Raw genomic sequence first — 27,500 nt, 5'->3', positions numbered from 1 at the left:
TTAATATTTCCCCAATCAGGAACAAATAATATTTCAAGTGTTGTTATTCAATGCTCCAAAACAGAATGGAAGTGTTCTTTGAATTTACTTTTGCTCTTTAAATAAATGTTAACAATTTTATGGTTTTAACTACACTACAACAAATTACAGAATACAGCACAAAACATTATGCTTACATGAAAACAGTTTAATTTACATCTATATTTAACTATAGGAAAAAACAAAGGTAGTGCTGTTGCTTTTTTTTATGAAGCTGTCTGAACTCTAATAAGGTAGGAAACATCCCCAAAATTGCACAAAATCCCTCACTCATGAAGAGAGAGGGCCCGAATTCAGGTGAAACTTTGGAGAGCTTGCTCGCAGGCTACTCTTTTAATATCACTAATTGGCAAAACGAATGCCAATAAATATCCAACAGAGAGGATTAACACTTTGTTTCACTTAAGAAAAATACTTTGGTTTAGTTATATAAAAACAAGTTAACAACAAGTTAACAATCTAATTCTTGGGGTCAAGGACCTTCTTTCTTTTGTCGATCTGGTTCTTAACGAAATATTTTAAATCGGTCCATTTCCTGTGATCTAGGGCGCCATTTGCCTTAGAAATACATTGCTCACAGTCCAGTTTCCCTGGTACACGTCCTTTCCTGATCCAGTGACCAAGATACTTTAAGACAGCTTCTTTTTCTTCCCCTGTCCATGGTTTATGAGGAACTGACTCTGCAATATGAAAAAAAATCTTTTTTTTACCTTTCCCTAACATCTTTTTTTTTTTTCCGTTGGTGGCTCAAGGCCCTTTCTATGGACAAAACGCTTGAACAAGGGAAGCGGGTCTGTTAAAGAGTTACTTCAAATGGCGTTCTTCTAATCAAATGCAAATCTTACGTCATCAGTGGAAATGAATTTACTTTCATAGTGAAGTTGAGATTTTAAAACGTTGCAAAAAGCCGTCGACGATAAATCTTGCACAGCGTTGGATCAGAGGAGATCGTGATAAGTCAAAATTGATTTAAAAATATTTTTGAAGTCAAGTAGTCTACTGCACGACTCGTAAAACAACACAAAGATGTATCTTTTAATTATATTTTGGCTGGCCAATACCAGCATTCATCAGTAAAAGATCGAGTCATGTTGATTGATGAGCTTTTCAATGGGAATGAGTAACATATCAACTGTGTGAATTGTTGTTGCTAAGAAAGTGTTCTGAGAATGCGGTCTAACTACTAGTGGACCTGAGTATAGGGCGTCCGTGTTCATTAAAACGGTCTTTCAGGCGACATTTGGTTTCCTCAATATACTGAAGATTACATAATTTACATTGAACCATGTAAATAACATTGAAAGTGTTGCAAGTAATGTGAGATTTGAGTTTATGGCTTTCACCCGTAGAATGAAAGGTGTATTCATTACGGCCGTGTTCTATATAGGGGCAGGTGGTGCAGTTTTTACTTCTGCATCGAAAAGAACTGGGAGAATTACTATTACAAGGTATTTCAGTAAATTGGGGCCTAATAAGACCGTCTTCTTAAGCGCGTCAGACCGGGGAATGTCAGAGGCCTGCTGTATTTGAGTTTTGAGGAAATTTTTGTCGAAACTACGGTTAGCTAGGTAGTTTGTTAGTTCATTTGTGCGTTGTAAGTAACGCGGCGTAGTCGAAGGGCCAAGCTGTAAGGGATGGAGCGTTTGGTATCATCATGGGGGTGACAAAATGAAGTGAGAAGATGCTGATGTTTGTGGGTTTGTGGGTTTGGTGTAAAGATCTGTTTCTATGGAGCCATCCTTGATTGAAACCATGACTTTCATAACAAAAGCCTTTATAAGGGCGCTTATCACGATTTGGTGCACGTCTGCCACCACGCTAACCGGTTGGAGACCATTATCAGATGTGCTCCTTATTAAACAATCTTTAAGCTTGTAGTAATAATCTAGTATTAGTGAGGTGTGTTCAACTCCTGTTTTGTCATTGATGAGTTATTATAGTATTTTTTCAGCAATGAAGGTATCACATTAAAAGTATTTTGACCATTATTTATTAAAGACAGTTACGGAATACTGGAATCAATAGACTGTCTTGCCGGACGTACAAGCGGTAAACATTACCCTCTTTAATGCTTAGAAAACACAACAATACATGTTTTATAACGCACTCTTTGTCTGGGGTATCACTATAGTTTCTAGGTGAATAGCAAGGCAGTGAGTACACCTTATGACATTAAAACTACATGTAATGTTCTGTTATGCAAAAATTATTTTTTGGGATAATAGTACACTGTAATATAGTCTCCTTTGGTGGATACAAAGCAGTACAGAGCTGTGAGAAACAAGCAATTTACTCCTTTCGACCACTGCGTGTCGTCTTGGTGTCCACGAGTCAGAAAGTCACTACTATGCTGTTCACCAAGAGACCATGACGGTCACCCATCCCGGTATTTAAACCCCATTCAACTGAACAGGACTTAAATACAGTAGAAAAAACGGGAATCTGTGTTTTACACAATCGCATGATATCAAGGCCATTTGTGCCAGCTAGCCAGTCCACGACGACGTACAAATGCAGAAATCCTCATACCATCACAATTATTGATACCGGAGGGACACGCAAGACTAGTACTGGCACCATTACAATGTGTTTTCCTCCGTCGAACACAACAAATAGTCAAAATGAAGGTAGAAAATATTGTGCAAAAGAAGCCAACTCAATTGGAGACAACACATAACGTCTATCCTGCACATCATTTCCTATCGACCTCATTTTTTAAGAGGGGGGAGTTCTAGTCCGACGTGTCCCCTAGCTATCAATGGAAAAGACCCGCTATATTCCTACATACGAGAGCCGAATTGCTGATAAGTATATACTTCAAAAGGGGTTCCAATGAAGAAGACAAAACTCACTCTTTGACTGCTTAACTGAACAATGAACTCCCTCCTTCGTTGATTTTTTCTGGCATTTCCTGCTTTGATTTCTGGTCTTCTCGGGTACTTTGTTATCAATATGAAAGACAAAAAGACAAAGTTTTGATCAAATACTCAACAGACACTAAACACACTCAGGTGACACACCCTTGACACACCTCATCATGTAACGAAAGCAGTAGTCTTGCCTAAAACTTACATTTTGCAGCAGAATTGACAGAGGTTGTGTTTTCCTTTTCTGGATCGTTGGAACCTTTAAAAATGACAAAGCATGGCAAGTCTTAGCACCCATTTCAAATAGCGCTGATAAACAGTATTTATTGAAGTACTTTAAAATGACTCGCTTTCAATAACTGCGTGGCTCGCATGTTGATTCTCGGCTCATGTTGACTCGTGGCTCGCTTGCTGGCATATTATACACATTCCAAGGCGGGTGGTGAAGTAGAAGAAAAATGTTAATCTTGTATATAATATCAACAGTGATTACAAAAATAAAATTTAAATCCAAAGAAAACACAACACTGATTGCAAAGAATATGAATGAAAAGTTATTCAATACATATAGGTATATCATTTTAAGTTTAAAGATGAAGAGTTGCATAATACATAGATTCCAAGAAGAACAAGCTGAACCCGCACATCTTTATACCTCCAGTGCAAGAAGACTAAAAAAAGCTACTCACACCAAAATTCTATATTGCAGGTCAATGCCGGAGACAAGGCATTTTTCCAGATGAACCTATTAGTATCACAACTATACTGGTGGTAACATGTATTTTAAAATTACTTTGAAAAGGTTACATGTTCTTTTCAAATCTATGCCTAAGGGCGAGGAGAGAATGGTTACATATCATCAAGTTTGGGAAACAACAAAAAATAGGGACTGAAGGATCTTACCCTGTGCTGGCTTTCCCATGGAACTGTTAACACTTCGCTCAGCTGGATCTTTTGCGCACATTTTCCCAGATTTGGTTTCTTTGCTTCGAGCTGTACAAAATAACAATGCATTAACCTGCCTGCTCCCATAATCGACCATTTGGTAGAAAAGAACATTCCTTGCACATTGTTTCCCTCAACCATTGTTGCCACAGACACAGGATTTTGAAATTCCCTCACTTTTCCCTGACAAATGTAAAATTTCCCTGACCAACTAAATTTTAAAAGATCACAAATTAGTCCTGGTAATGGCCTCAAACCATTTATTTATGTTTTTGGAAAGTCACATGCAGAGTACAGTTTATTAACATAACATAGAAAACATCAGCTTCTCGTTCAATTCCTACCAATCCAACCAATTTCATGTCCTTAAAATGTCACAAACAATTGAAAATGTTAGAAAACAGGGAAAACAGAAGAAAACAAATTGTATGATTTCATTCAAAAACATCACTGAGTTGGCAATAAAGAAGTTAAGACTCTGAAAATTTAATTTTTCCCTGACTTCTCTCAAAGAACTAAATTTTCCCTGACTCAGAGTGAAATTTCCCGACTTTTCTTTAACCTTAAAGATTTTTTCCCCTGACCATTTCCTGACCGTAGCAACCACGTCAAATACTCAAATACTGCCTAAGCAAGATATCAAGCTAGCATGGCTATAAAATAATTGTCACGTCTTTATAATCATATACAGTGCGTTCATTTCAAATGGATCACTGGCGATGTCTGACTGCGGCGACATAAAACACTACTTTTAAATAATGTTAGCTATATTTTTGACAATGTAATTACAACTACATCGCATCGGAACAGGTAAGGGAGATACAAAATTTTAGTTCTTGAAAATGTAAAGAATTTTGTTGTTCTCCCGACCTATTAATAGGACGCATATTTTGGAGACAAAAACTCTTGCAACCCTAATTAAGTGATTGGCTTGATATGAATGTTCACTTTGGGGAAGCAGGTGTTGGTAGGGTGCAAAATTACCATCTCTGACTTCCTTACTTTTACCTCCAAACATAACCCCTATCACTATCAATAAATGTTTAAACAACATAATTGCAAAATACTTTGCTTATCATGTTTAGTCACTCTATTTCTGACAGTGCTAGTACTGGAGGAAAAGTCACCTGAGGTAGTTCCTTCAGCAGTCTCAGTTGAACTTTCAACATCATCCTCATCTTCATAATCTGTGTCATCGGATAGATCTGGTTCTGCAATGTCTGAAAGAAAAGTACAAAATCTAAATGAAGTTGGCTATGATGTAAACTAATAAGAACTAAATTTAAGCAAGTATACCAAGTTTTTGAAGGAGCTCTGCCATGACATTTTAAGTGAACAAACTGTGGCTTATTCTGTCTTGCAAACCTAATCTGTTTTGCAGCGGCAAACCGCTCCCGCTGTACGCACTAAAAGAGGTTTTGTCGTCTCAGTTTAGATAATTATTGCAATTTGAGCAGAAAGGAAATTGGGATTGACAAAGCAGAGTGTAGGACGTAATGGCTTTCCCATAGGTTCAGCCATCTCATCTTGTCAAAAATTAATTTTTCGTTGAGAACAAATCCTTTGATTCAATTCATTGTGATGCAAAGATGTTACCATTAGCAACGTTTTCTGCCACTGCTATGATTTAAGGACGTTCGCGCGAAATTTTTTCAACATTGATTTTCTTCTGAAACTTTTACCACTTTAAGATGATGAGTTAGTTATGTCAGAAATGTAAAAAAAATGGGGGGTCACCGACTTCGTTTTGGAAATCGGGCTTCGTTATCGAATAAGGCCAGTGTCTGTAAACCCAAATATATTGCAATTAAATCTTTGAAGTGAAATCTTCTCTGCCAAATATTGTTTAAGTGGCCTAATTAAGTGAATTTAGTCAACTGATGAGGTTCCCTTACAGATCAAGTTCGCATTTGGCGACCACAGTTTCACGCGCCTTGCAGCCGCAAGATGGCAGGATTTGATGTCCCGTGAGCAGAAACCTTGAAATTTTTTGAACTTCCCACATTGATTTTTTGTTCATTTTTGGACAACGTGGAGATAATTGTAAATAAGATCCGTTTCTGGAAAGAAAAATAGGGGTCACCGAACGTCCAAGACCGTTAAATCCAGGCAAAGCTATAGCAATGGCCTTTTGCCCTATCAGTTTTCATTTTATTACTTAGCTCGCGCGCTCGTGTATGACGTGGCGTGTGCATTTGCGTGCGCAGTAAGGATGCGCAGAAACAATTGGCGCGAACGTCCTTAAACAGGCCTTGAGAGCACCTGGCAGTTTTACAATAACTTTGTAGCATTGTATTTTTCTTACCATTTAGATTTATCTCTTGTAATGTTTTCCCCGCAAACTTTCTCGTTTCCCCTTGATCAACAGTGAGAAGTAGTTTGCTCACTTTGGCGATTTCTATTGTTGATTCGTGGAGCCGGTAAAAATCCCTATGAACACGAATGTCATGACCCAAATGCCTTGCAAGCCAGTCCACTTCTTTCTCTTCCATGGAGAGTACTTGGGAAATAGTAGCTATATACTTTCTCAGTTTTGTACTTGTTATATTGGCAGGGTTTAACAGAGGTGGTTGACATTGCATTGAAATATTTCTAAGGCAATCCCAGGCTCTCATGCACTGTAATGACTGCCTGTTTGGTCTGGCAAATACAAACGGATTCTTCTCAGGAATGGCCACAGCCTCTCTTGTCTTGATAAGAAGATCAATGCTCCTGGTCATCTCAGCGGTCAAAATAACTGGCACTTTTTTTCCCCTCTTGCCAATTATTTCAACCATGTCCAGCCTGTTCAAAAACAATTCACATTCTCCGTGACAGTAGGAAAGAAATTTACGGACATATTTAAATTATATTTAACCGTGTATATTCATTGACTGCATTTAATGGGGACTTTTGGGTTTTTTACTGTTTAACCCATTCACACCATAAATGCCCTCGGACCCCTTCCCCCCAATTGACGAAAAGACTCCCTTAACCCATTGACCCCTGAGAGTGACACTTATTTTTTGTAACAAAAGAAACAAGCTTTGGTCATTATTTGAAAGTAAAATGACGAAGAAAACATTGACCAGATGCAAAAATGCCCGCAAACAAATTATTCCTTTGCCTTGTGTTAATAAGCCCTAACTAGCCTCGTTTTACAGCCCAAATTCTTTCAATTTTACAGTGTTACTGGGGCTAGTTATGCCAATTAACACAAAGACAAAAGAATAATTTGTTGGCGGCCATTTTTGCATTCGGGCAATACAGTAGTTTAACGAAACTCCAGCTTAAAATGAATGCAACTTCAAGAATTCACTGAATTCGTTTGGGTCTTGAATCGTAACTTTTTAAGTTCCATTCATTTTAAGCCGGAGTAGCGTTAAACTATGTGGCTCAATTGTGAACTGTAATCTATCCAAGAAGGCAACACTAATTTGCAGCAAAACTTAACTACCGGTACATTGACTAAGACATGCTTCACACGTTACTTGCTTCACATGCTTCACATGTTACTGTACACGTAACAGTACTTGAAAAAGGAAGCATTGTAGGGGCGCATTAATAAACAATATGAATCAATGGAATCCTGACCTACATGTAACCTCTCGTACCTCTTCGACAATTCCTTTTCAAATTCACTTAGTGTTGACATAATTTCTGGATTGTTGACCTGGTTCCAGTCTGGTCGATTGAGGTAGCTTTTTAAGAGCATCCTAGAAGCTTCTCCTCCCCTCCTCTTGTTAAACATCACTAGTCTGGCTAGAGTAGCTTGAGCTAATTTACTCCAGGATTCCAACTGAGGTTGCCCTTCTTGAAGGACTTGCGCTGTCGACTGCATTATTGAAAGGACACTTTTCCTCAGTTTTTCAAGGTCTTCTGCAAGTGGCAGCAATTCCACCCTGTTAAACTTCTGTGTGCCAAGAGCGCGGAGGGAATGGTGTGAAACACGATGGCTCCACTCTGCTTCTATTAGTTTTTCAAAATTGTCGACATCTTCCAGTAGTGAGTCATCCTTCCTTCGCAATGCATGGCCCCGAAGGACGTTTACACACTTTTTAAGGGAATGGCCGATTTTCAAGGCCAATGATGGTGTAGCTACTTGATGCACACCGTCGTCAAATTGGAACTTTGAAAGGGCTTTCACAGCGCTCACCACAACATCAAATTCTTGAGGCTTGATAAAATCTGAAAGGTTGGCGTCAGCATTGAAACTTGTTTTGCGAAGTTGAAGCAAGAGTCTAGCAAGTTCTCTCATCTTTTGAGATACGAAGTTGTTTTGCTTTTCTCCATGTTTTTCAATGAGCAACACCCCAATTTCCTTGATGAGCCAATCATTTCTAGCAATGAGGGAGATTTGATCGCTTTTCATAGTCGCAAACAATTGACAAAGAATACTGTCACTATAAATGGCTGGAAATAACTGCAATCTTGCTTTTTCCTGAACTTTACGGTGCTTTGGAAATTCATCTCCTTCTGGTTTGAACTTGCACAATTTAACATGTTTCCACAATTCTTGACGCCTTATGAATCCAAGGCAATAATTGCAAGGAAGAAAATCTGAAGGACTACATTCTTTTCCAGAGGTGGGACGTCTAAAGACAATCAGCTCTCCTTTTCCCGTCTCCAAAACATTTAAATTGTGGTGATAGTTCCCTAATAACCGTAGTTTCTCAAGGTGTTTTTTCCTGGTTGGTGACCGCTTATTGAAGGAAAGGGCAATAGCAACATCTCTTTCAGTCTTGTGTTTGAGCTCATAATGCCTTGCAATTTTAGACACCAAAACGCCACAATAAAAGCATGCTTGCCTTTTGTCATACACTCTTGTGTTGGACTCATTTTTTTTGGCACATGGTACGGACACTAGTAAATTAAAAATGATGGATTCGCGGTTAACTGCGAGCACTATTCAAGGGGGGTGGCACTTAACTACAGAAGGCCAATGGTTGCAAAAAAAAGAAAGGTTGCATGTATGGTTCTATAAACTAACTTTTTCAATGGAAATCTGACATCACTTCAGTCAGAAGGCGTATGCGCAACTAGTCTTAGTTCTTTGCCGTGCGTTTCAGTGAAAAACAGATAAAAGCTCCCAGGAAATAAAATCATTTTTCGTAAACTGTAGCATGGAGTTTCTATTTGGACAAAAAATGGAACTGATATTTCGAAAAGTGTATCATAGGAGGACCTTATGACATCACAATTTTTTAAAGAAATCATTTCCTTTAAAATCCATGCTACACTTTTTGTGTTAGAATGTTCTCATGCTGTTGTGTTTAAAAGATGTGAAAAACATAGTTAACTTGCTAAGTGTTTAGGCATTTTCTGTTTTGGTCACGTGATTTACATTAATTGTAGCAAATATGGTTGTGAGTCGAACCATACAAAGGAATGTTAAATAGAACACACTTGGCAAAAAAAGGTTACTGTAGAGTTAAAGGGTTTGAGAAATGACTACTTGAAGGGGTCCATAGCAACCAACGGTTTGGTAGTTAAGAGCCACCCCCTTAATAGCGCTGAAATCCGTATGCCATCACAATATCACAAGACCGACATGATCAGGATACATTCTCTGTTGAATGCAACAAATAGTCAAACTGAACGTACACATGATAATACCGTGGAACCCCGCTCTACGGACACCCATATATAGCAGAGTTTCGTTTGTCCCCACGAAAAGATCATATATTTTCTCCAAATTTTACCCGCTTAATATGGACACCAGTTAATACGGACAACGGACAATTTCCTTTGTCCCGAGTCACAAACTCTCATATGTGGTCAACCCCGCTTTACGGACACTGGTTATGTGCGCACTGTCTATTTTCATTGTCACAATTATGTGCTAATCGTAGACATTGTACCTTATCAAATAATGAAAGATTTCTGCGAGTTTAGTATTATTTTCTTACTAACAAAACAGACGCAAACTATAGCGTGACATGTTTAATTTTGATCAGTTTGTCTTTCTCCCGGTGTTTGGCCCTTGAACTTTAGTCCTTTAATAAATTTTTCTGCCTCCTCTTACAGTTTCACTTTCTTGGCATTTCACTGTAGTCATTGCTTGTGGCCTTTTTCATCTCTGACAGCCTTGTCGTGTAAGCAACTTACGTTTCCTAGCCGAAATGTCTGCTGTAGTCTTTTAGATAGTTAAAACAAGTGTTCGAGACATTTTTCTGAAAGCCAGCCTAATACGGAAACGGACAAGATGGCATGTCCCCTGGGTGTCCGTATTAACTGGGTTCCACTGTATTGTGTAACACAAGCCAATCAATAGGAGACAGAATGTAACATCTATCCTGCACGTCATTTCCTACCAACCTCATTTTTTAAGAGGGGAGAGTTCTAGTCCGACATGTCCCCTAGCTATCAATGGAAAAGACTTGTTATATTCCTATATACGAGAGCCAAATTGCTGATAAGCAGTTCAAAAAGAGTTCCAATTAAGAAAACAAAACTCACTCTTTGACTGGTTAACTGAACAATGAACTCCCTCCTTTGTTGATTTTTTCTGACATTTCCTGGTTTGTTTTCTGGTCTTCTCGGGTACTTTGTTATCAATATGAAAGACACAAAGGCGAAGTTTTGATAAAAAAACTCAGCAGACACAAAACACACTCAGGTGACTCATGCTTTAAACACCTCAAGATAAAACGAAAGCAGTAGTCTTCACTCGCTCAGTGCCCGAAAAAAAATAAATCCAGGTTGTCCCTGTTTCAAAACCCAGGCAACCCAAAACCGTAAATTTGTTTGCGCTGACAAATCCTTGGTCGCCCGTTAGGAAACCCCTTAAGATTAAATTCACGCCTTTTTTAGACGCAGGTTGTTTACCATTTGCCAAAAATTCCCGGACAATCCGATAGGAATAAAATGGAACATAAACTAGCTTTTATATTATTACATCGTCTTAAAGTGAGAAATTTTGACTTTGCAAAAGAAAAGGTAACCCTTAGCAACAAAATACATCGTGAAAGAAAATTAATTTAGTAAAAATACATGTGGCATTCTGGCCCAGAGCACTCGCGGGATTTGACAGTCAACTTGCCCGCTACCTGCACTGTTTAGGGATTCCATCCCAATTCCCCCTAACACAGGAATCAAAAACGTGAAAAGACTAGAAAGTACCCGCTAAATATAGCGCAAGGTGAAGTCATTTTCAATATGGGTGCCAAAAAAATCACTGCTAAAATGGTGAATTTAGCTAAGTTAAAATCATCCTTTGTACCTGCTGAGTGTGACATATTGTCTTCATCGGAGGACGAGCCCGAAAACAAGCGTTTTCTTCTTTTCATATTCTGCTTGTAACCTGAAGTACAAAAAAGTTACGATAAAAGTTCTTCTGGTAAAAATAGCTACATGCAGATACTCAATACAGTATGTTATTCAGGCAGAGACTGAGTATTCAGAACTCGTTTTGATAAAAATTAAGAAACTAAATTCCTGTGGAATGCAATTAAGGAATGACATGAAAGTACTATAAATGTTTATCTAAGTCATTGCGTTTCATCTCCTTAAATCCTCTTCTATGTTGCACCTCTGTTCTTGTCACCAACAGGGTTTCCTTATGGCTTGAAGAGGGATGGGGGGGGGAGGGGGGGCGAGGAAGACGGTTATCCACCCAGAGCAATTTTATTGGCTTACGAGTGCCATTCGGTTTTGACTTTACTTTCCCGTACAAAACTTAAATGAGGTAAGCTCGAAAGCACGGTGAACGAGTTTCCCAAGTCAATGGGTTAACCCATCCACAACTCAAACACCCTAGGTGCCCCCCCACTCCCCACTGACGAGTAAAATCGTCTGAAGTTACCCCCTCCCCCACTCAATTGACAAGTAAAATCGTCTGGCGTTAGACAAGACAGAGTAAATCTGGACATAATTTGACTGAGTTTAACCCATTCACACCTCAAACTCCCTAGCACGCCCCACATTTACGAGTAAAATCGTCTGGCGTTAGAGTAAAACCTGGACATAGTTTGTATAAGTTTAACCCATTCACACCTCCAATGCACTAAGACGCCCCTCACACGGTATCGGAGTGCATTCATCTGTGACTAAGATGCAACAAAGTGCGGTTGTTTTCGCATTAAAGGGAAGGGGCGGGAACGTCTGCAACAGACTCGGTTGTTCCGAGTTTGGGGCCTCAAAACTAAACTTTAATATTGAAATAATTCAATCTATTAGCTTTAATATGATATACAGTTTGACTCTACAACAAATAGCAGCGCAACAATTTCCTTTTTCCTCGGACACCTCATTTTCCTTTACCAAGACCTATACGAACAACATGCAGAAATTTTTGTCGCAGTCTTCTTTGTGACTACTGCTGGATTTCATGCATTTAACGCTTAACTTACTTTTAGAACATTGAATGTCATCATTTTCATCTTCAATGACATTTTCCTCATCCGATTTAGGATCTGCAACGGCGAGGCAAACACTTAATTCTTTTGCAATAACAAATTGTTATGTTTTGTATAAACAAAATGTGCCAGTACATGCTGCCTTTCTTAAAAATAAATAAATAAATAAATAAATAATTATTATCTACTATTTAAGTATGAAATGTACAGAGAAATGATCTGTTCCAGTGCAGGAAACAAATCAAGTCAAACAAAAATGTTAGTTCTTAAAAAATTTAAAGATTTTAATTTGCTGTTGTCTTTACCTTCTAAAAGACTGCATAATTTAGTGACTTGATGGGAATGCTCACTTTTGGGAAGCAGGTAAAGGTGGAGTGCAACGTGACAATCTCTGTCTTCTTGCCTTTACCTCCAAACATAATTCCTTCACTTTCAGTAAATGCTCAATCAGTCAACATAATTGTTTAATACCTTGCTTATCACTTTAGTCACTCTATTTCTAATGGTGCTGGTATATCACGTGCATAACTGGAGGAAATGTCACCTGAGGTAGTTCCTTCTAAATCAGTAATCTCATTTGAACTTTTGTCACAATCCTCATATTCACAATCTGTGTCATCGGATAGGTCTGGTTCTGCGATATCTGAACAATAAGTTAGTCAGAAATATTAATATATTCATGACAACTAATGCTAAATTAGAATTCAGATTTAAGCAGGTGAAAGTTGTAAGTCAGATAGGAATGTAACCACCTATGACCTCCTCAGTTATCTATATGCCTTGTAACATAATTCCTTCTTTATCAGTAAACTCGTTCATCATAATTGTATGATACATGTACTGTCTTTGCTTGTGAGCAAGGAAAAAAGTCACCTGAGGTGGTTCCTTCAGCAATTTCAGTTGAACTGTCATCACTGTCATCATTCTTAAATTGTGTATTATCAGATAGATCTGGTTCTGCATTGCCTAAAGGGAAAGTACAAATCTAAATGGAAATGGATATCTTATAAACTGGAGCAACAAAATTTCAGCTAGATTTTACCAGATTTTGAAATGAGCTCTGTCAAGGCGCTGTCAATGTCCAAGCTGTCATCAATGACATCATCCACACTTGATGTTGCAGCACAATCAAATTTTTCAGAGTGAGCGTTGCTTCTTGAATTTGCCACAAATTCCTAAATAATAAGGCACTGTATTGACATGGAAATTTCATAAAACTTCTTCAGATGTTAATAGTGAAGTATATTTTTGGGAACATGCTGCAGTATGCGTGAAGTAATTGAGGTCAACATAATCAGGGTGCATAAATTTCAAAATATTAGCATGATGTGACCTCAGTCAATGGGCAGACATGAGTGACACGTAATGATCAGGGTTCTACATGTATCTACATGTAAAGGAAGATTCTACTCCTCAAATACAGTACAATGTACCTTCCCCAAAATGCCCAGCTTCCCCCCAAAAAATATTTTTAGTCATTACAGTATACAATGTATAAGTACAAGAAGGTCAGTGCACATGAAGTATTAAATTATTCCCTGGGGACTATATGACAAGGAACATGGAGTACTACAAACTCCTGGCCTTACAGCAGGCTCAGTTTTCGTACTGTACATTCTGTTTATGAGTTGTTAGCAAATATCAGCCCTAATTGTAACATTGTTAGAACGTGATCACGACTAAAAAATAAATAAAATACCATTGTAGCAAATTTCTCAAAATTGTGTCTAAAAATGCACCAGATTGCATCTCAGCGCATGTTCATTTCAAAAAAAATTTCCAGGGGGCATGCCCCCGGACCCATGAACGCAAAACGTAAGTTACATAACAATTGAAACTATTTACCACAAAATAATAAATAAAATAAGAACTGGACAAGTCACGATTCATTTTCCAATTTAAAAGGAGGCATTCATTTTCCATTTTATAATTTAAAAGGAGGCAGTGTGGCCCAGTGGTTAGGACGCTTGCCTTGAGATCCGGAGTTCCCGGGTTCAAGTCTCGTTCTGACCACTCGTTGAATTTGATCCTGGTAGTCCCTGGTGGCTATTTACAAGTGCAGCTGGGAAGTTGAAGCTGGTTAGCCTCCCGCCAGTTGGGATTCTTAACAGTTGTTGTTATTCTGTTCCGTCGTTTCGTTGTGTTTCATTCGCCCTGAAAAGCCCCTTTGGGGAGCGGTCAATTAAGCATGTATTGTATTGTATTGTAACAGAAACCCATAAGGGTTGAAACGTGTAACGCGCGTTCACAGCTTCCGAATATTCAGTGCTTTCTGATTGGTTGAATGTTTCAGTGCTAAGTACCATATTTGGAAACCCCTCGCTGTTGTTGCTCCAAAAATGGTACTTAGCAAATTGAATATTCGGAAGCTTGTTTCCCAGCACACAAGGGGCCGTTACACGTTTCAACCCTTATGGGTTTCTGATTGTAGTTAATGCGATTTTTGAGCGGAATTCGCGCCTTTTGTTGAAGCCATGCAGATTAAGTGTGAATAATTGTGTCATCCAATAGGCTTCTCTGGTAAGTAGTAATTACTGGTCTAAGTGTAATGGAGTTTGGAAGGATATAATTTGTTCGATGATGACAAAACTCATTTGAGAAATGTTGTGTTAGGAACTATTAAAATTCACTGCCAATTCACATGTTCTTCTATTGTTGAGCATAATTATTTCAGGCCTTCTGATATTGAGTGATGGTGCGATTTCGCACAATCCACCTCAAATCGCATCCGATCGCACAATTCACAAAAAATCCCATAATTCACAAAAGAACGCACAAAATTCATAAAGTAAAACATAAACCTGCATAAATACGATTTACCTTGTTACCTTCAATTTCGTAAATATTCGAAGTTCAAGGCATTATTTTGCATGTGGGGGGCCTGGTACGAGTCTCATTCTTAAAGAGTTGACAATTGGTGTAACACAAACACGCCCTTTGTTGAGATTACATATAGCAAATCTGTTCAGAAATATAATACTGAACACAAAAACAAAGTGTAAGAAGCTAGTCATAGCATACAGGAATATTAATAATTATTGATCATTCATTTGGCATGTTAAGCTGTGTCCTTTCAACTTTTAACGTGGTGCACCAATAGTGCAGAAGACCTCATTTTTTTTACTTGTCCCACCTAATGTCGATCAAGATTCATAATTATTGTTCCCTTATGTTCAAAATGTCTTTAGGGCAGTAAAAACGTGTTTTTTTTTATCCTGAAACCCTGAAAAACAAGCTTAAAATTGCTCAGAAAAAAATCGCATAATTGGCCTTTTTAATCGCATAATCTGCCCTGCAAATTTCGCACAATTTGCATTTCTTCATCGCATCCTATCAGAAGGCCTGATATTTGATTTATGGTTGCCGAATCTAATTTTAAACTCAGTTGATGCAGAACCCACATTTGTAGATCACATTTACAGCATGTTGCAACGTAAATTACATTTTAGGATGAACAGGACAAATTTTTGTCGGATAGGATATTGCAAGTAGTACACAAATCACACCTATTTTTATCACATTTAAAACAACCGCCCTTATTGACCGCCCGATAAGCAGCAGAGCTTGGTCGGAATTTAGATGGCACCAGAGCACCGGTTTCAAGCTACAGTACCTTATTTGGCTTTCTCATCGATTATGCCCATTGCTAAGTCCCCATAACTACATGCATTTTTCGGACCCATGGCCGCACCATGTTTTTGTACAAAATTTTGTTCAGAGAAATGGCAATTGTTGACCCGGAGACAAATTTCAACAGCCTGCGCTATGCAATCAGTAGAGGGAAATTTAGAAGATCTAGTATCAAGGGCCTTCCTAACAGTGGTAATACCCAAGTTGTTGTCAATGTTAGAAAACATTGACACCACATCCTAGGAAAAGAGCAGAGAACCTACCCTGAGGGAGAGGACCTTTTGCATGCAAGGCTTGTATCTTGTTATATATATATACTGAATCAACTACTTTTAACGGTTGATTTATTACTGAACAGATGCATCGCCAAATGAAATGGATTTTTTTATTATCGTAAAGAATAAACCAATTTCTGTTTGTTTTGGTCACGCATGACTGTGACTGCCCAAGTATTTTTTGTCATGTTTTTCATTTCACACCAGTTTGCTCGTCCTTGTTAATTTCATGCATTAAATAATGGTTACCACAAAAAATCTTTTGATTTCACTTTAATAATTAAAAGTGGTTAAGGGCACACAGTGCTCAAGTTGAAACAGGATGGGTTATGCCCAATTAAGTCAAGAGTCACCAGGTGATGGCATTTTCAAGTACAATTTTTGTGGGTGGTCCGATCCACCATCATCAGAGTTCTGTCTTAAGGATGTATTGTTTGGGGGAGAAGTTGGAGGACTCTGTTATTTTTGTTTTGAGCGTGCTGTTCATGGACCGTCAGCGGGGAATTTATTACAGTTGTGTTTAAGGGCCCCTCTTTGGGACTATGCTAGCCTTAATTATAGTCATTCAGAGGCCTTTTGCGGGGAATGTGTTGCGCTTGACCTATTGCATAACTTTTGTCACTTGCTTTACTCATACTTTGCTTTTACTCATATCTTTTTGTACTTCTTAATTAAGCTGCTTATGTAAGCCAGTACTTAATTTTGATACGCACAACCATGGTAAATAAATTTTAGTTTTTAGTTTTTAATGTTAGTCTGAGGAAGGCTGAACAGCTGAAAGGTCATTAAATCAAGTTGGACCAGTATGAAGTTTACGCCACTGTTTTCTTTCAGTATTTATCTATAAATTCATGTGGTGGTACTGCATCCTTTGGATCCTTCTGCTGTGAGTTCATTGTTGCGTAAACCTTCTTATTCTGCCTATATAATTATATAAGTATATGAGAGAAACCCTGACGATGCACACCCCAAATAATCATAAAATATTAAATCATACTTTTAACTTTTAACTGGCACACTCTAACCACGTAAATCACCTCTTTGAGGGCTGTGTTGCCAGCATGGTTGTCCTGGTGGTGTAGTGGTTATCACACCTCACTAGTAACAGGGGGACGTGAGTTCAAATCCTGCTCAGGGCAAATTTTCTTTCAAAACATTTATTCAGTTAAAAGTATGATTATTTGAAGAATCCTTCCTTGTCATCCGCTATGTTGACTACAGTCGTGTATCATTAACATGAGCCTTAATAGTTGGGTTTCAAGTGGAGTTATAGGCTCCCCTACCTTGTCACCTTGAAAGAAAATTTCCCGGTAGGCCAGCACCCTAACTACATAAATAACCTCTTCGAGGGCTGTGTTGACAGCAGGTTGTCCTGATGGTGTAGTGGTTATCACACCCGACTAGTAATGCGGGGATGTGAGTTCAAATCCACTCAGGGCAAATTTTCTTTCAAATTAACATTTATTCAGTTATATGTAATGTATAATTATGTATATCCGTATATAACTGTAAAAGCGCAACTCAATATGAGTAGATATGGATTTTAATACAGATGTTTCGTAGATCAACGAAAAGTTGACCCACTCCTCAGTTAATCTTCACACACAATGGAGCATCTTTAGACTTCATAGCAATATGATTGCGCGACATTGCAACATTAGACCGTTAAAACAAGAAACTTGAAAATTTTAAATATCAAAATCAGTGTCGACAAGTGGCTTGTGACGTGTTAGCAACACCATTAAAAGGAATGACCTTTATTTGAGCATGATAAAAGTTAAAGCTTAAGGTTTGCCACCTCTAAGCCAGAAAGAAATATCTTAGTGCATGCAACACGTGAAACATCACTCCGTGAAAATTTATCACAATACCAATGGTCTTGTATGTTTGCTTGGATCATGTTCCAATACCCTATAATTCAAATATTTTACCATTGACATATAGTTACACTGTACCTTGGCACTGCCAAATTCACCTTTGATGTCCTTTTGTTGTTGTTGGTTTTTGTAATCTTCGCCTTATGGGAAAAAAAAACAGAACTCAGTTAACGTGCTGTAAAAATGAGGATTCCAGCAACAATCAATTTCATTAATAATAAAATTGTTATTATTATTATTATTATTATTATTATTATTATTATTATTATTATTATTATTGTGAGGAGAGTTGAACATTAAACAGTTACCAGCAAATCGGAATAAATCGTTGTTCCTACACACCTTTCAGCAGGATAATTTGATTGAGCTACTTTTATTATTATACATATTTATTATATGGCTCTGTTTCAGTACGAGGACTGGGAACTACAACATTCACGAAAGGCTAAAACCACGGTCTAGATTTTCCCATCTAGACCAGCATCTAGATCGGTAATGTTTTGTGGTGAAAAGATGCAAACTAAAATGCAAAAATATTGAGTATTTTCTTCTACCAATATTTATTTATTGAGGTGCCAAACAGCATGATGAGAAAAGAGAGGATGACAAGCAAACTTTGACAGAATTAAGTTCACCTCATCGCCACTCATCGCCGTTCGCAAGCAAAATGTCAGTTAGTACAAACCAGTTACATTAAACGAATTAAATTGTTCTTGTTTGTCATATAATAAACATCTTATTAACCGAGCTTAGTCAGTCTGTATGGGAGAATCTTGACCTCGGTCGTGTGTACAGACCTCACTGTGTTCGGTCTGTACTCACAACCTCGCTCAAGATTCTCCCATACAGACCTCCTGCCCGGTTAATAAGAGCTAAATCTTAATTTTTATGACTGAGTTTAATTTAATTTAGTAAACTGATTTGTCTGCTTCATTTTAAGGGGTGGTAAATGTATTTACATTACTAAGAGTGTGCATTTAACAAAAAGTGGTCTGGTTATAGACCAATAATAAAACCAAAATGCAACATAATTATAATTAACCCTGCATTCACAGCATGTACTAAAACCTGAAACACTGAAACAAAACCACCAAAACCATTGAAACACCGGAACGAAACCAGCAAAACAACCGAAACACCAAACGAAACAATTGGACCACACAAAACAGCAATAAAAACTTGAACAAAACCATCCAAATTTCTTCAAAATCTTATTACAAGATCAACAAACAATACAAAATATAAATAATTATTGCAGTTCCATCATTTTTCTACAAAATCATCTTCCAAGCTAATCCATTTGAGGATTAATTCCCCTCTTAAGGGGCTATGTCACGCAAAATGATGTAATTTTATGACACCTAGAATGCCCAAAAAGAAAAATGAACCATTGCAATAACCACTTAAAACTGTTGAACAACATAAAAGAAATACACCAAAAGGAAAGAGAAGGATGGATGAGCACAAATGGACAAGACTGAATTTGGGTAATCTTGAAAAAAGTTGGCCCGACACTTTTCAAGTTTATGGAAAATCACCTGGATAAATTTCGTTTTTGCTCAGAATCATCTTGTTTGTGATGTAATGGTAATTTTAACAGTAAAGGAATTCCACATTACCATTTTCGAGTTTTAAACGCGTGATTAACTAAAGATTTCCTTGAAACACCCTAAAATAGCGCAACATAGCCCATTTAAGGAATAGCTTTCCTTGTTGTACATTGTGTACTTGTGCAGTGTAACTTGTTTCAGCACTTGGAATTTATTTACTTACAGGAATAAAGAAATTGCAAAAAGTACCTGTTAAAGGCTTATTACTGGATGAAGATTTAACATATTTCCCAACTGGTGGATAATTTTGTTTTTTCTGGTGATCTACAACATCTTCAGATCTGATGAATTAAGAACATGGTTTAATCATTATTAAGTACACTTCACAGAAGTTTAAGCACCAACTGCAAGGGAAGTGTTGGAATTTTAATTTAGGCAAGGTAACATACCTCCATCCCATGATTAATATTTCTCTGGCCATTTCTTGTCTAAACCTTGGTATGTCATCCTAAAAAATTGAGCATGTACAATAAAACTAATTAATGGCACATTTATTGTGACGGTTGCCTATGAATTTCCAATGTTAAAGGGCATGTATACGTAAACCCCAAACTTTTTTTTTCTGTTTACATAGTTAATAAGAACACACTTCTAGCATACCAGAAGTGCTATTCTCATTTGCAAGTGAGCGCGTTCTCACATAGAAAAGCCTGTTCGAAGTTTGAAGTGCCTGCCATTTTGATTGCAACATCTTTAGTGTGACGTAACTGGTAGAACCTTTGCCAACCAGAAGTTAAAACGTTTTCTCCAGGACTTTTCAAAAATGTGCAAGCAAACGGTGTGTTGAAATAAGTTTGGAGTAAATTTGTTCACGTTAAACAAGCCAATTTTGTATAACGGACAAAACAATCGATAATATGTAGTACTAACTTTACCCGGCCTCAACTGATTTGAGAGTCCCTCCTTGCAAGAAATGCAGGGCTTTAAAAAAAAAATTTGCTCCCAAGTGCTGTTCTGACAATTCAGCCAAATTGTCTTGCACAGACAATTAATACAGATATATTTTCCTTCACACGCAAAAGGCCTAGGGCAGCAAATTAAATGATTAAGCACAACTCTTGCATTAAATTTGGGGCTAAAACTCTAGGTCCCTTCAAATCCTTGATTTCCAAACTCAACAATTACTTGGCCCTCATAGACCAATTTTTTCAAGAAAAAAGCAGTTAAATTACAGCTATGGGAAATGGTGTGGAACACCGGCGTTGTATTTGCAGAATTGCACATCAGACAGCTAGCTATTATCAACCCTATTACACTGTGTATTTTTCTTTATACAGTATTTGCATAATAGAAGGAAGAGTTCAATATTACAGGAAGAAATAGTAGGCAATTTGAGGCAAGTTTTCTTTTTTTGTTTGTACTAAAACATCCCTTGTTTGCCTTTACTAAAAACAACCTATTCAAAATTCATTTGAAACTTAATTATCATTAACAAAATGGCATTCTCGCTCATTTCAAAAGTACTTGAAAAAAGTGTCTCAGATTAATTAACACAGAGAAAATATGTTACCGGTAATTAGGATTGCAAATGTTAAACTTTGAAAGCCATAACATGATATAAATTATTACAAACTCACAACAATGCTGGCATGTATTCTGTACAAACAGAGATACATGTCCATCGAGGTATGCAGATTGTATTGATTACATAAAAGAGTCTTTATCATGGTCCTTGAAATGCACCGTTCTCTTAGGTGAGAACCATATGATCTCTTGCTGGGTTGATGAGCAGATGTAAAAGTGCTCCAAGTAGTTTAACTCTACTTTCCAAGTAAAATGTCCAATAATCCAGAACACCATATTCAATGATTAATCTCATTCATAGCTAGGTAAATTATTAACACTCTAGGATGCCCCCCATTGACGAGTAAAACCTATTGGCATTAGACAGAGTAAAATCTATTAAGTTTCACTCTCTAGGGTCAATGTGTTGATTCTCTTGGAAAACACAGACATGTATTTCTTGCCCAGTTCTTAGGAAAATGTTCCCACATCAGGGGGAATAAGGGCATAAGAATAACAGAAACATTTTGCTGGAGGGAATAAAGCCATTTTGTGCAACGGAATAATGGAATAACGACTTACATTGTCTGGAATAAGTAAATTACAGCATTATTACTGCATGTCTTACCTGACTGAAAGACAAAGCTTTTTCAGATATAACATACTCCACGAACTACACAAGAGAAAAAATTCAGAAATATTATTCTCACTAAATTCTCCAATTGGTTAAGCTTCTTTAAAATATTCTTTACTGTATCTAAATAACTTTCATGACAAGTAATTTTATATAATCCCGACATAGTCAATCGAACATTTGGTAATCTAACCCAATCGAACCCAATTGCTTGATTGGTTTCGGTAATCGAACTTAATCGAACTCACAAAAAAAAATTGCCAATCGAACACAATCGAACTTTCAGTGATCAAACAGTTCAACAATCAAAAATAGTCGAAGTCAATCGAACATAATCGAGCACCTCAACTATCAGAAACACAAACCAGTCTCATCTGGTCTGAAACAAAGCGTTGCGGTCAAATAAATTATTCATTGGCTTCTCTTTCAAACACGAGTACAACAGGCAAGATGTCAGACAGAGCAGAGGTGAAACTTACTAATCTGGAAGCGGTGGTAAGGGGCTACATTTTTGTACCACTGGTGGTGCTGTTTCGCCGTCCGTGTTGGGGATAAATTTGTTGACAAGCAGAAAAGAGGAGATGGGGGTCCGGCTCTGAGCTATAGGGTACGTACCTGACGATGACCATGGCCAGCTTTAGTTCATTGAAACATGTTAATATCTCTCACACTTGCTCCTCTAGTTAAAACTCAGTTAAAGAGTGAATTCCTTCCAATTCTACTAAGAGTTAATGCTTATCAATTTTGTATACCATTTTGTTTTTCTGGCGAACAAAATCAAACCAATCGCGTCAATTGAGTTCAATTGGGTTCGGTAATCGAACTCACAAAAAAAGTTCCAGTTTGATTATGTTCAATTGCCGAACCAATTGAACTCCAATCGAAAGATTGAGTTCGATTAGGTTCGATTGGTTTTTGGTTCGGTTTCGTTAGATTGACTACGCCGGGTATAATGCAATTACCAAGTACAGCTGTACACGCAGTACATATGTCAATCTACTTGTGTTGTCGGTGATTTCATGGTAGCAAAATACCCCCTTATTTATTCCACCCTTGATATAGAGGGAAATGATATTCTGCTAAAATCAAAGGAAACTGACTATCCTCAGATCTTGAAAAGTATGTTAACTCTTTCCCACTCTAGGCAACCAACATTAGCAAGTAAAATCATGTGGCAATTTAGACACAAAAAATGCACACTTCGGCATAATGACTGGTAATTTGGGCTAAAAGGCCTCACTGGCTCCCTTGTGAGTTACAATTTCCTCAGTAATAATAATTATAATAACTTTTACCTACCTTCAGTGAAAAAATTCCACAATCAAATGCATTGCACTGCTTTGGGGTTTCTTTTACAATACAATGCTTCCAGTCATGGGGAATCCATTCTTTTCCCCAAAACTTGTATACCCTGTTAGCGAAGTTTCTGTGAAAATCATTACATATTAATAACAATAATTTAATAAGTATCCTTGGAAAAGGGGAAACAGAAAAAACATACAGTGTACATGTACTGTCTTTTTGCACTTTCCAATGTAATAGTGACAATGGATTAACAACTGACAAGCCATTGCTCAAAAGAACTTACATCTCTTAATTGGCAATAAAATACTTATAAATTGCAAAGTTTGTAGAGGAGCTCAGGCATGCAAAGAACACCAGCGAAGTACCATGGGCAAGATTTTATGGGAAATCTATCAATGCAAGAAATCTTGGTTATGACATCAAAGTATAAAGCCCACCCATACAGACTGTCAGGGTAGAGGTGGGGAGGAAAGGAAAGGAACTTTATTAAAGTGTCTAGTCGTTCTAGCACTGGAGCAGTAATTGGGGACACTGTAAACTGAAATTAACAATTAACACAAATCAAATCAAATTTTGGTTTTTGAGGAGAGGGGAAACCGGAGTACCCAAAGTACCTGGAGAACCCAGAGAAAACCTCTCAGCCTCACGGGGAGGGGAGTGTTCAGGCAATTTTCCTTGGCGGGAAATCGCATGGCAGTGTTGCACTTGGCAACCTGCATTTTTCTGGTAGGAAATCATATTGATTGTTATCGGTTTTCTAAGGCGATTTTATGATCAATCAAAGCCACTTTACCCAAACGACTTGTGTTGGTTCTATAGATTTAATCTTGAGGAAAACGAAAGACAATAGATATTACATGTATGCCAACAGGTAACAGCAGAAGACAGGGTTTATGTGACGAGTAAGGGGAAAGAGAGCGGCAGCGAGCAACAATGAACAGGCAAAGAGCTAGCGAAGAGGAGCACCTCAGGAAGCAAGTTAGGGCTAGCGAACAGAGGCAAAATTGTAGCGAAGAATGTTGTGAAGTGGCACAGGAACGAGACAGACATAGGAGGAAAAATTGTAGCGAAGAACGTCACCCAGCTGGCACGAGAGAGGGCTAGGATAAACAAGTAAAGGAAACCAATGTAAATGAGAAATTCAGAGGCAGGCGGAGCGGCAGGATAACAACAACTTGTTTACAGAAGGGAGTATGCTAACTGCAAGATTTGTATTCCATTTCCTTTTGGTGCAATAATATTTGCAAGATCCCTGTTGTAATTTACTGCTCGCTCAAATTCCTTGCTGTCAAATTTTGTCAAATACATGTACGTGTCCAGTCTATTAGTCTGTCAAGCAGTCAAAACAACTGGAGTTGCTTAATGTCCCGCAGTTCTCCGATATCTTCAACTTCATTGCGCCTGTGACCAAAGGAAGTTATTCTGTTTTAGGTTGATTTTCACTAACAGTTCAGTTTCTATATGTTACAGTTTGTAAACCTGGAATGTGTCTATTTTGTTTTAAGTACATGTACATGAAGAACACATAATACAGATTTCGATCACATTGCCTGTTGACAGAGATAATGCAGTTTGCTTGTTACCATTGCGAGAAAAAATATCATTTATTTTGCGAGAGAAAATACAATTTAAAAGACTGTTTTTTGTTCTTGTGATTCAGTTAACTTACCAGAGATATGGTTTTTAAATCTGTGGATTGATACATTCTTTGACTGTATAAAGCCGGTTACACACAAGCAAGTTTTCCTTGACAAGTGTACTTGCTGGCTTTTGAACAAGTGCACTAGTGAAGGAAAAATTTGACAAGTTTTTCTTTACACATGCACCGGCAAATAAAACTTGATATTAAAATCAAACTAGTCGAGAAAAAACTTCCTCGTGAGTTAAACCGACTTAACTGTAGTAAATAATAATTATATAAATGACTGAAAACAGATACTTAATAATTCAGGAGCTCCACTTTCAGGCTTGGCTAAATCTACAAATTAGATTAAAGTGGAATTTATTGGGACAATTGTCAACATTTTTCCTTCTGGTATGTAATTGGTGATCACAGTTGTAAGAAACAGTCTTCATGATCTCTTGAAGGCATATTACATGCATGAACCAAGTATATGGGAAAGCAAGTTGATTATCATTAAAGTGAGGCTTTAATTTACATTTAGAAACAAGACAATTATACCAGATATTACCAACAAGTTACAAGTACACATCAGGGGCCGGTTGCTGGAAGCCTGCTTAGCGCTAACCGTTGATTGAGAGGATGTAACAAAACCTATAGGTTTCCATGGTATTTAACGCTGGTTAGCGTTAACAATGCTTTGAGCAACCCGGGCCTGGTGCACTTAAAACATACTTGATTGCATGGAAGTGGCCAGTTACTTTATCATCATTACCGTCAGCATTGTCAATGGAATCATAAAGGCACATTGTCTTGGTGACCAGGTTAACAATCTGAACAGAACACACTTCATTTAGTCAGGGCTTCTAATAGGTGGCGGAAAAAAAGTCAAATTTCGCGGGATTTTCAAAGACTAATTCACCAAAAAAATGGCGGATGGTTTGGAAATTTTCAGAGGAAACCTCCAATAATATACAAAAGGGGTAAATCCCTTAAAGACATGCTTGTGAGAGCAAAAATATAGCTTCTTTAGGCTCAAACACGAGGCAACCACAAAAGCCACAGTGAAGGAGTCCTTGCAGGCCTGTCATTGACTTCCTATCAGAAAGACGCTAACATCATTTTGACATGAAAATCCTTAACTATTGACATAAAAACCATCCACATTTCTTTTCGCTAGGCTCTAAAGAAGATTTCTGTGTAATTTTTTTGTTGATTTCAACTAAATTCCCTTTGTTTTTCCTCCCTAGTGAACTGCCATTCGCAGTCTCGCTCACTCTCCCTTGAAGGCTACTGCGCACGGGAAATGTGCTATTCATCACGGCCACTACCCAGTTTTTCGCAACATTAATCTATTCTCTAGACTAAGAAGTCGCCTGGTAGTTTTGGGATGTTGTCACGAGGTTTTGAGATAAGTTTTCAAGTTTGCAGCAAGTAAACAGCCCCAACAGCCAAAATTATTCTCGAATATGTTGGTAAGATTTCTTAGCGAATTTCGTGTTATTCCACGTGTTTTTGTGAATTTCGTGCGATTTCGCGCATTTACCTAAATTTGGCCGCTCAGCGACCGTGCGAAATATCAGAAGCCCTGGTTAGTGTCTTTTTTCTGTCAATTTGAAATTAACCCATCTTTTGTAAAGTAAATGCAGATGTGAAAAGTAAAACACATGCAATACATTCTAATATAAATTAAACTTACAATAACTGTCCAATGAGCTTGGTGATTTACAGGAATGACCCACTTCTCTTTCTCCAATAAATTGACCTTGAACAGAAGTGACACTTCATACTGTAAGCAAATTTGTGACTAAGTCCAAAGTGAAGTTTGTATCAACAAAGTTGAGCATTCATTCAAAGTTTTAGCATTCTTTTGAATAGGACGATCGCTTTAATTTAGTTAATCTACACCATTGCACAGAAATCCAGCCACTGAATTGAGGACTGTTCTTTTAAAATGTGCATAGACGCAAACATAAAACATGTCTCTATTTACTTAGTATACATGTAATGCATGCCAAAACGACAGGTATATCAAATGACCTTAAAATTACTTAAGACCATGCGGTTCTTTTTTTGATGAGGAGTATACAAATCCGACCATTTTGTGTTTAAACAAAAAAACAACATTATACACTACCTACATTATATATAGACTGAATTATTTCACCAAACTCAGTGTACACATAGTGATACCAGAATTATTTTCCAGAAAAGTATATGGAGAACCTCAAGTTTTCCAGTTTAATTTAAAACGTTGTGGGTGTACGTGGTATCATCAAAGCAGAGCACTCATTAGTCTTGAATTTTGCAAAGAGTGAGATGCTTGCTGAAAATCGCGCCCAAAACGCGGGTGTCCTGTGTTTCTTGTACCGAAGGCGCCAACAAATTATAATTTGCACTTCTTGGGCAAATTGCTGGAAATGCACCGTAGAGTCCGCCATTTTGGTTTTTGCATGCTGCTTGCTAAGAGAGCCCACATTATTATGGTCAGCCTGAGTTAACATTTCAGCTTGTACTTCATGTATTAACAATTATTGAAAGTCCTGAAGAAACAAGAAAATAGGTCCGCAATGCGTACTTGGGGTCTTATGCTTAGTTTAACTCCATTCAGCCCACCATGCGTCCATGCGTGATTGGTTGAAAATTTGCCATAACAATGCAGCAGTGAAATGGGTTCCTTCAGTATTTACATCGATGACTTGCCGCTAATCTTTCTCTTATTGCCATTTGCACAGTTTAGACAACTTTTGGTGCACACTACAGCATCTCTATCAGCTATTTACTAGTAACAGAAGTACTACAATGGCTAAAAAACAAGCATGGCACTGTCATTTATTCATATGATCTTATAAATGATC

At 37.7% G+C, this 27,500-nt stretch overlaps 1 protein-coding gene across 4 annotated transcripts in view; it reads right to left on the bottom strand.

Annotated features, from left to right (window-relative positions):
- LOC138009498 (uncharacterized) overlaps positions 1-27,500 on the bottom strand; it is a 41,049-nt gene that overhangs the window by 1,244 nt on the left and 12,305 nt on the right. For 2 of the 4 annotated variants that reach the window (XM_068856535.1, XM_068856539.1), the window contains 20 exons: positions 26,342-26,407; positions 25,378-25,475; positions 23,016-23,142; positions 21,711-21,755; positions 19,969-20,027; positions 19,769-19,860; positions 18,048-18,109; positions 13,230-13,362; positions 13,061-13,153; positions 12,732-12,830; positions 12,182-12,244; positions 11,053-11,133; positions 10,290-10,376; positions 7,445-8,693; positions 6,157-6,635; positions 4,979-5,071; positions 3,810-3,899; positions 3,112-3,165; positions 2,892-2,978; positions 1-719 (listed from right to left, as the gene is read on the bottom strand). The exon at positions 1-719 is cut by the window's left edge and continues 1,244 nt beyond it. In XM_068856535.1, coding sequence (XP_068712636.1) covers positions 499-719; positions 2,892-2,978; positions 3,112-3,165; positions 3,810-3,899; positions 4,979-5,071; positions 6,157-6,635; positions 7,445-8,693; positions 10,290-10,376; positions 11,053-11,133; positions 12,182-12,244; positions 12,732-12,830; positions 13,061-13,153; positions 13,230-13,362; positions 18,048-18,109; positions 19,769-19,860; positions 19,969-20,027; positions 21,711-21,755; positions 23,016-23,142; positions 25,378-25,475; positions 26,342-26,407 — 3,378 coding nt within the window. In that variant the 3' untranslated portion in view covers positions 1-498. The remainder of the gene's footprint in view (positions 720-2,891; positions 2,979-3,111; positions 3,166-3,809; positions 3,900-4,978; positions 5,072-6,156; positions 6,636-7,444; positions 8,694-10,289; positions 10,377-11,052; positions 11,134-12,181; positions 12,245-12,731; positions 12,831-13,060; positions 13,154-13,229; positions 13,363-18,047; positions 18,110-19,768; positions 19,861-19,968; positions 20,028-21,710; positions 21,756-23,015; positions 23,143-25,377; positions 25,476-26,341; positions 26,408-27,500) is intronic. The other 2 variants (XM_068856536.1, XM_068856538.1) reach the window with 2 other exon arrangements.

This window comes from Montipora foliosa, chromosome 7, assembly GCF_036669935.1.
Source record: "Montipora foliosa isolate CH-2021 chromosome 7, ASM3666993v2, whole genome shotgun sequence".
NCBI classification, from domain to species: domain Eukaryota; kingdom Metazoa; phylum Cnidaria; class Anthozoa; order Scleractinia; family Acroporidae; genus Montipora; species Montipora foliosa.
The sequence above is the reverse complement of the archived record's forward strand: the minus strand, read 5'-3'. Positions and strand labels throughout refer to the sequence as shown.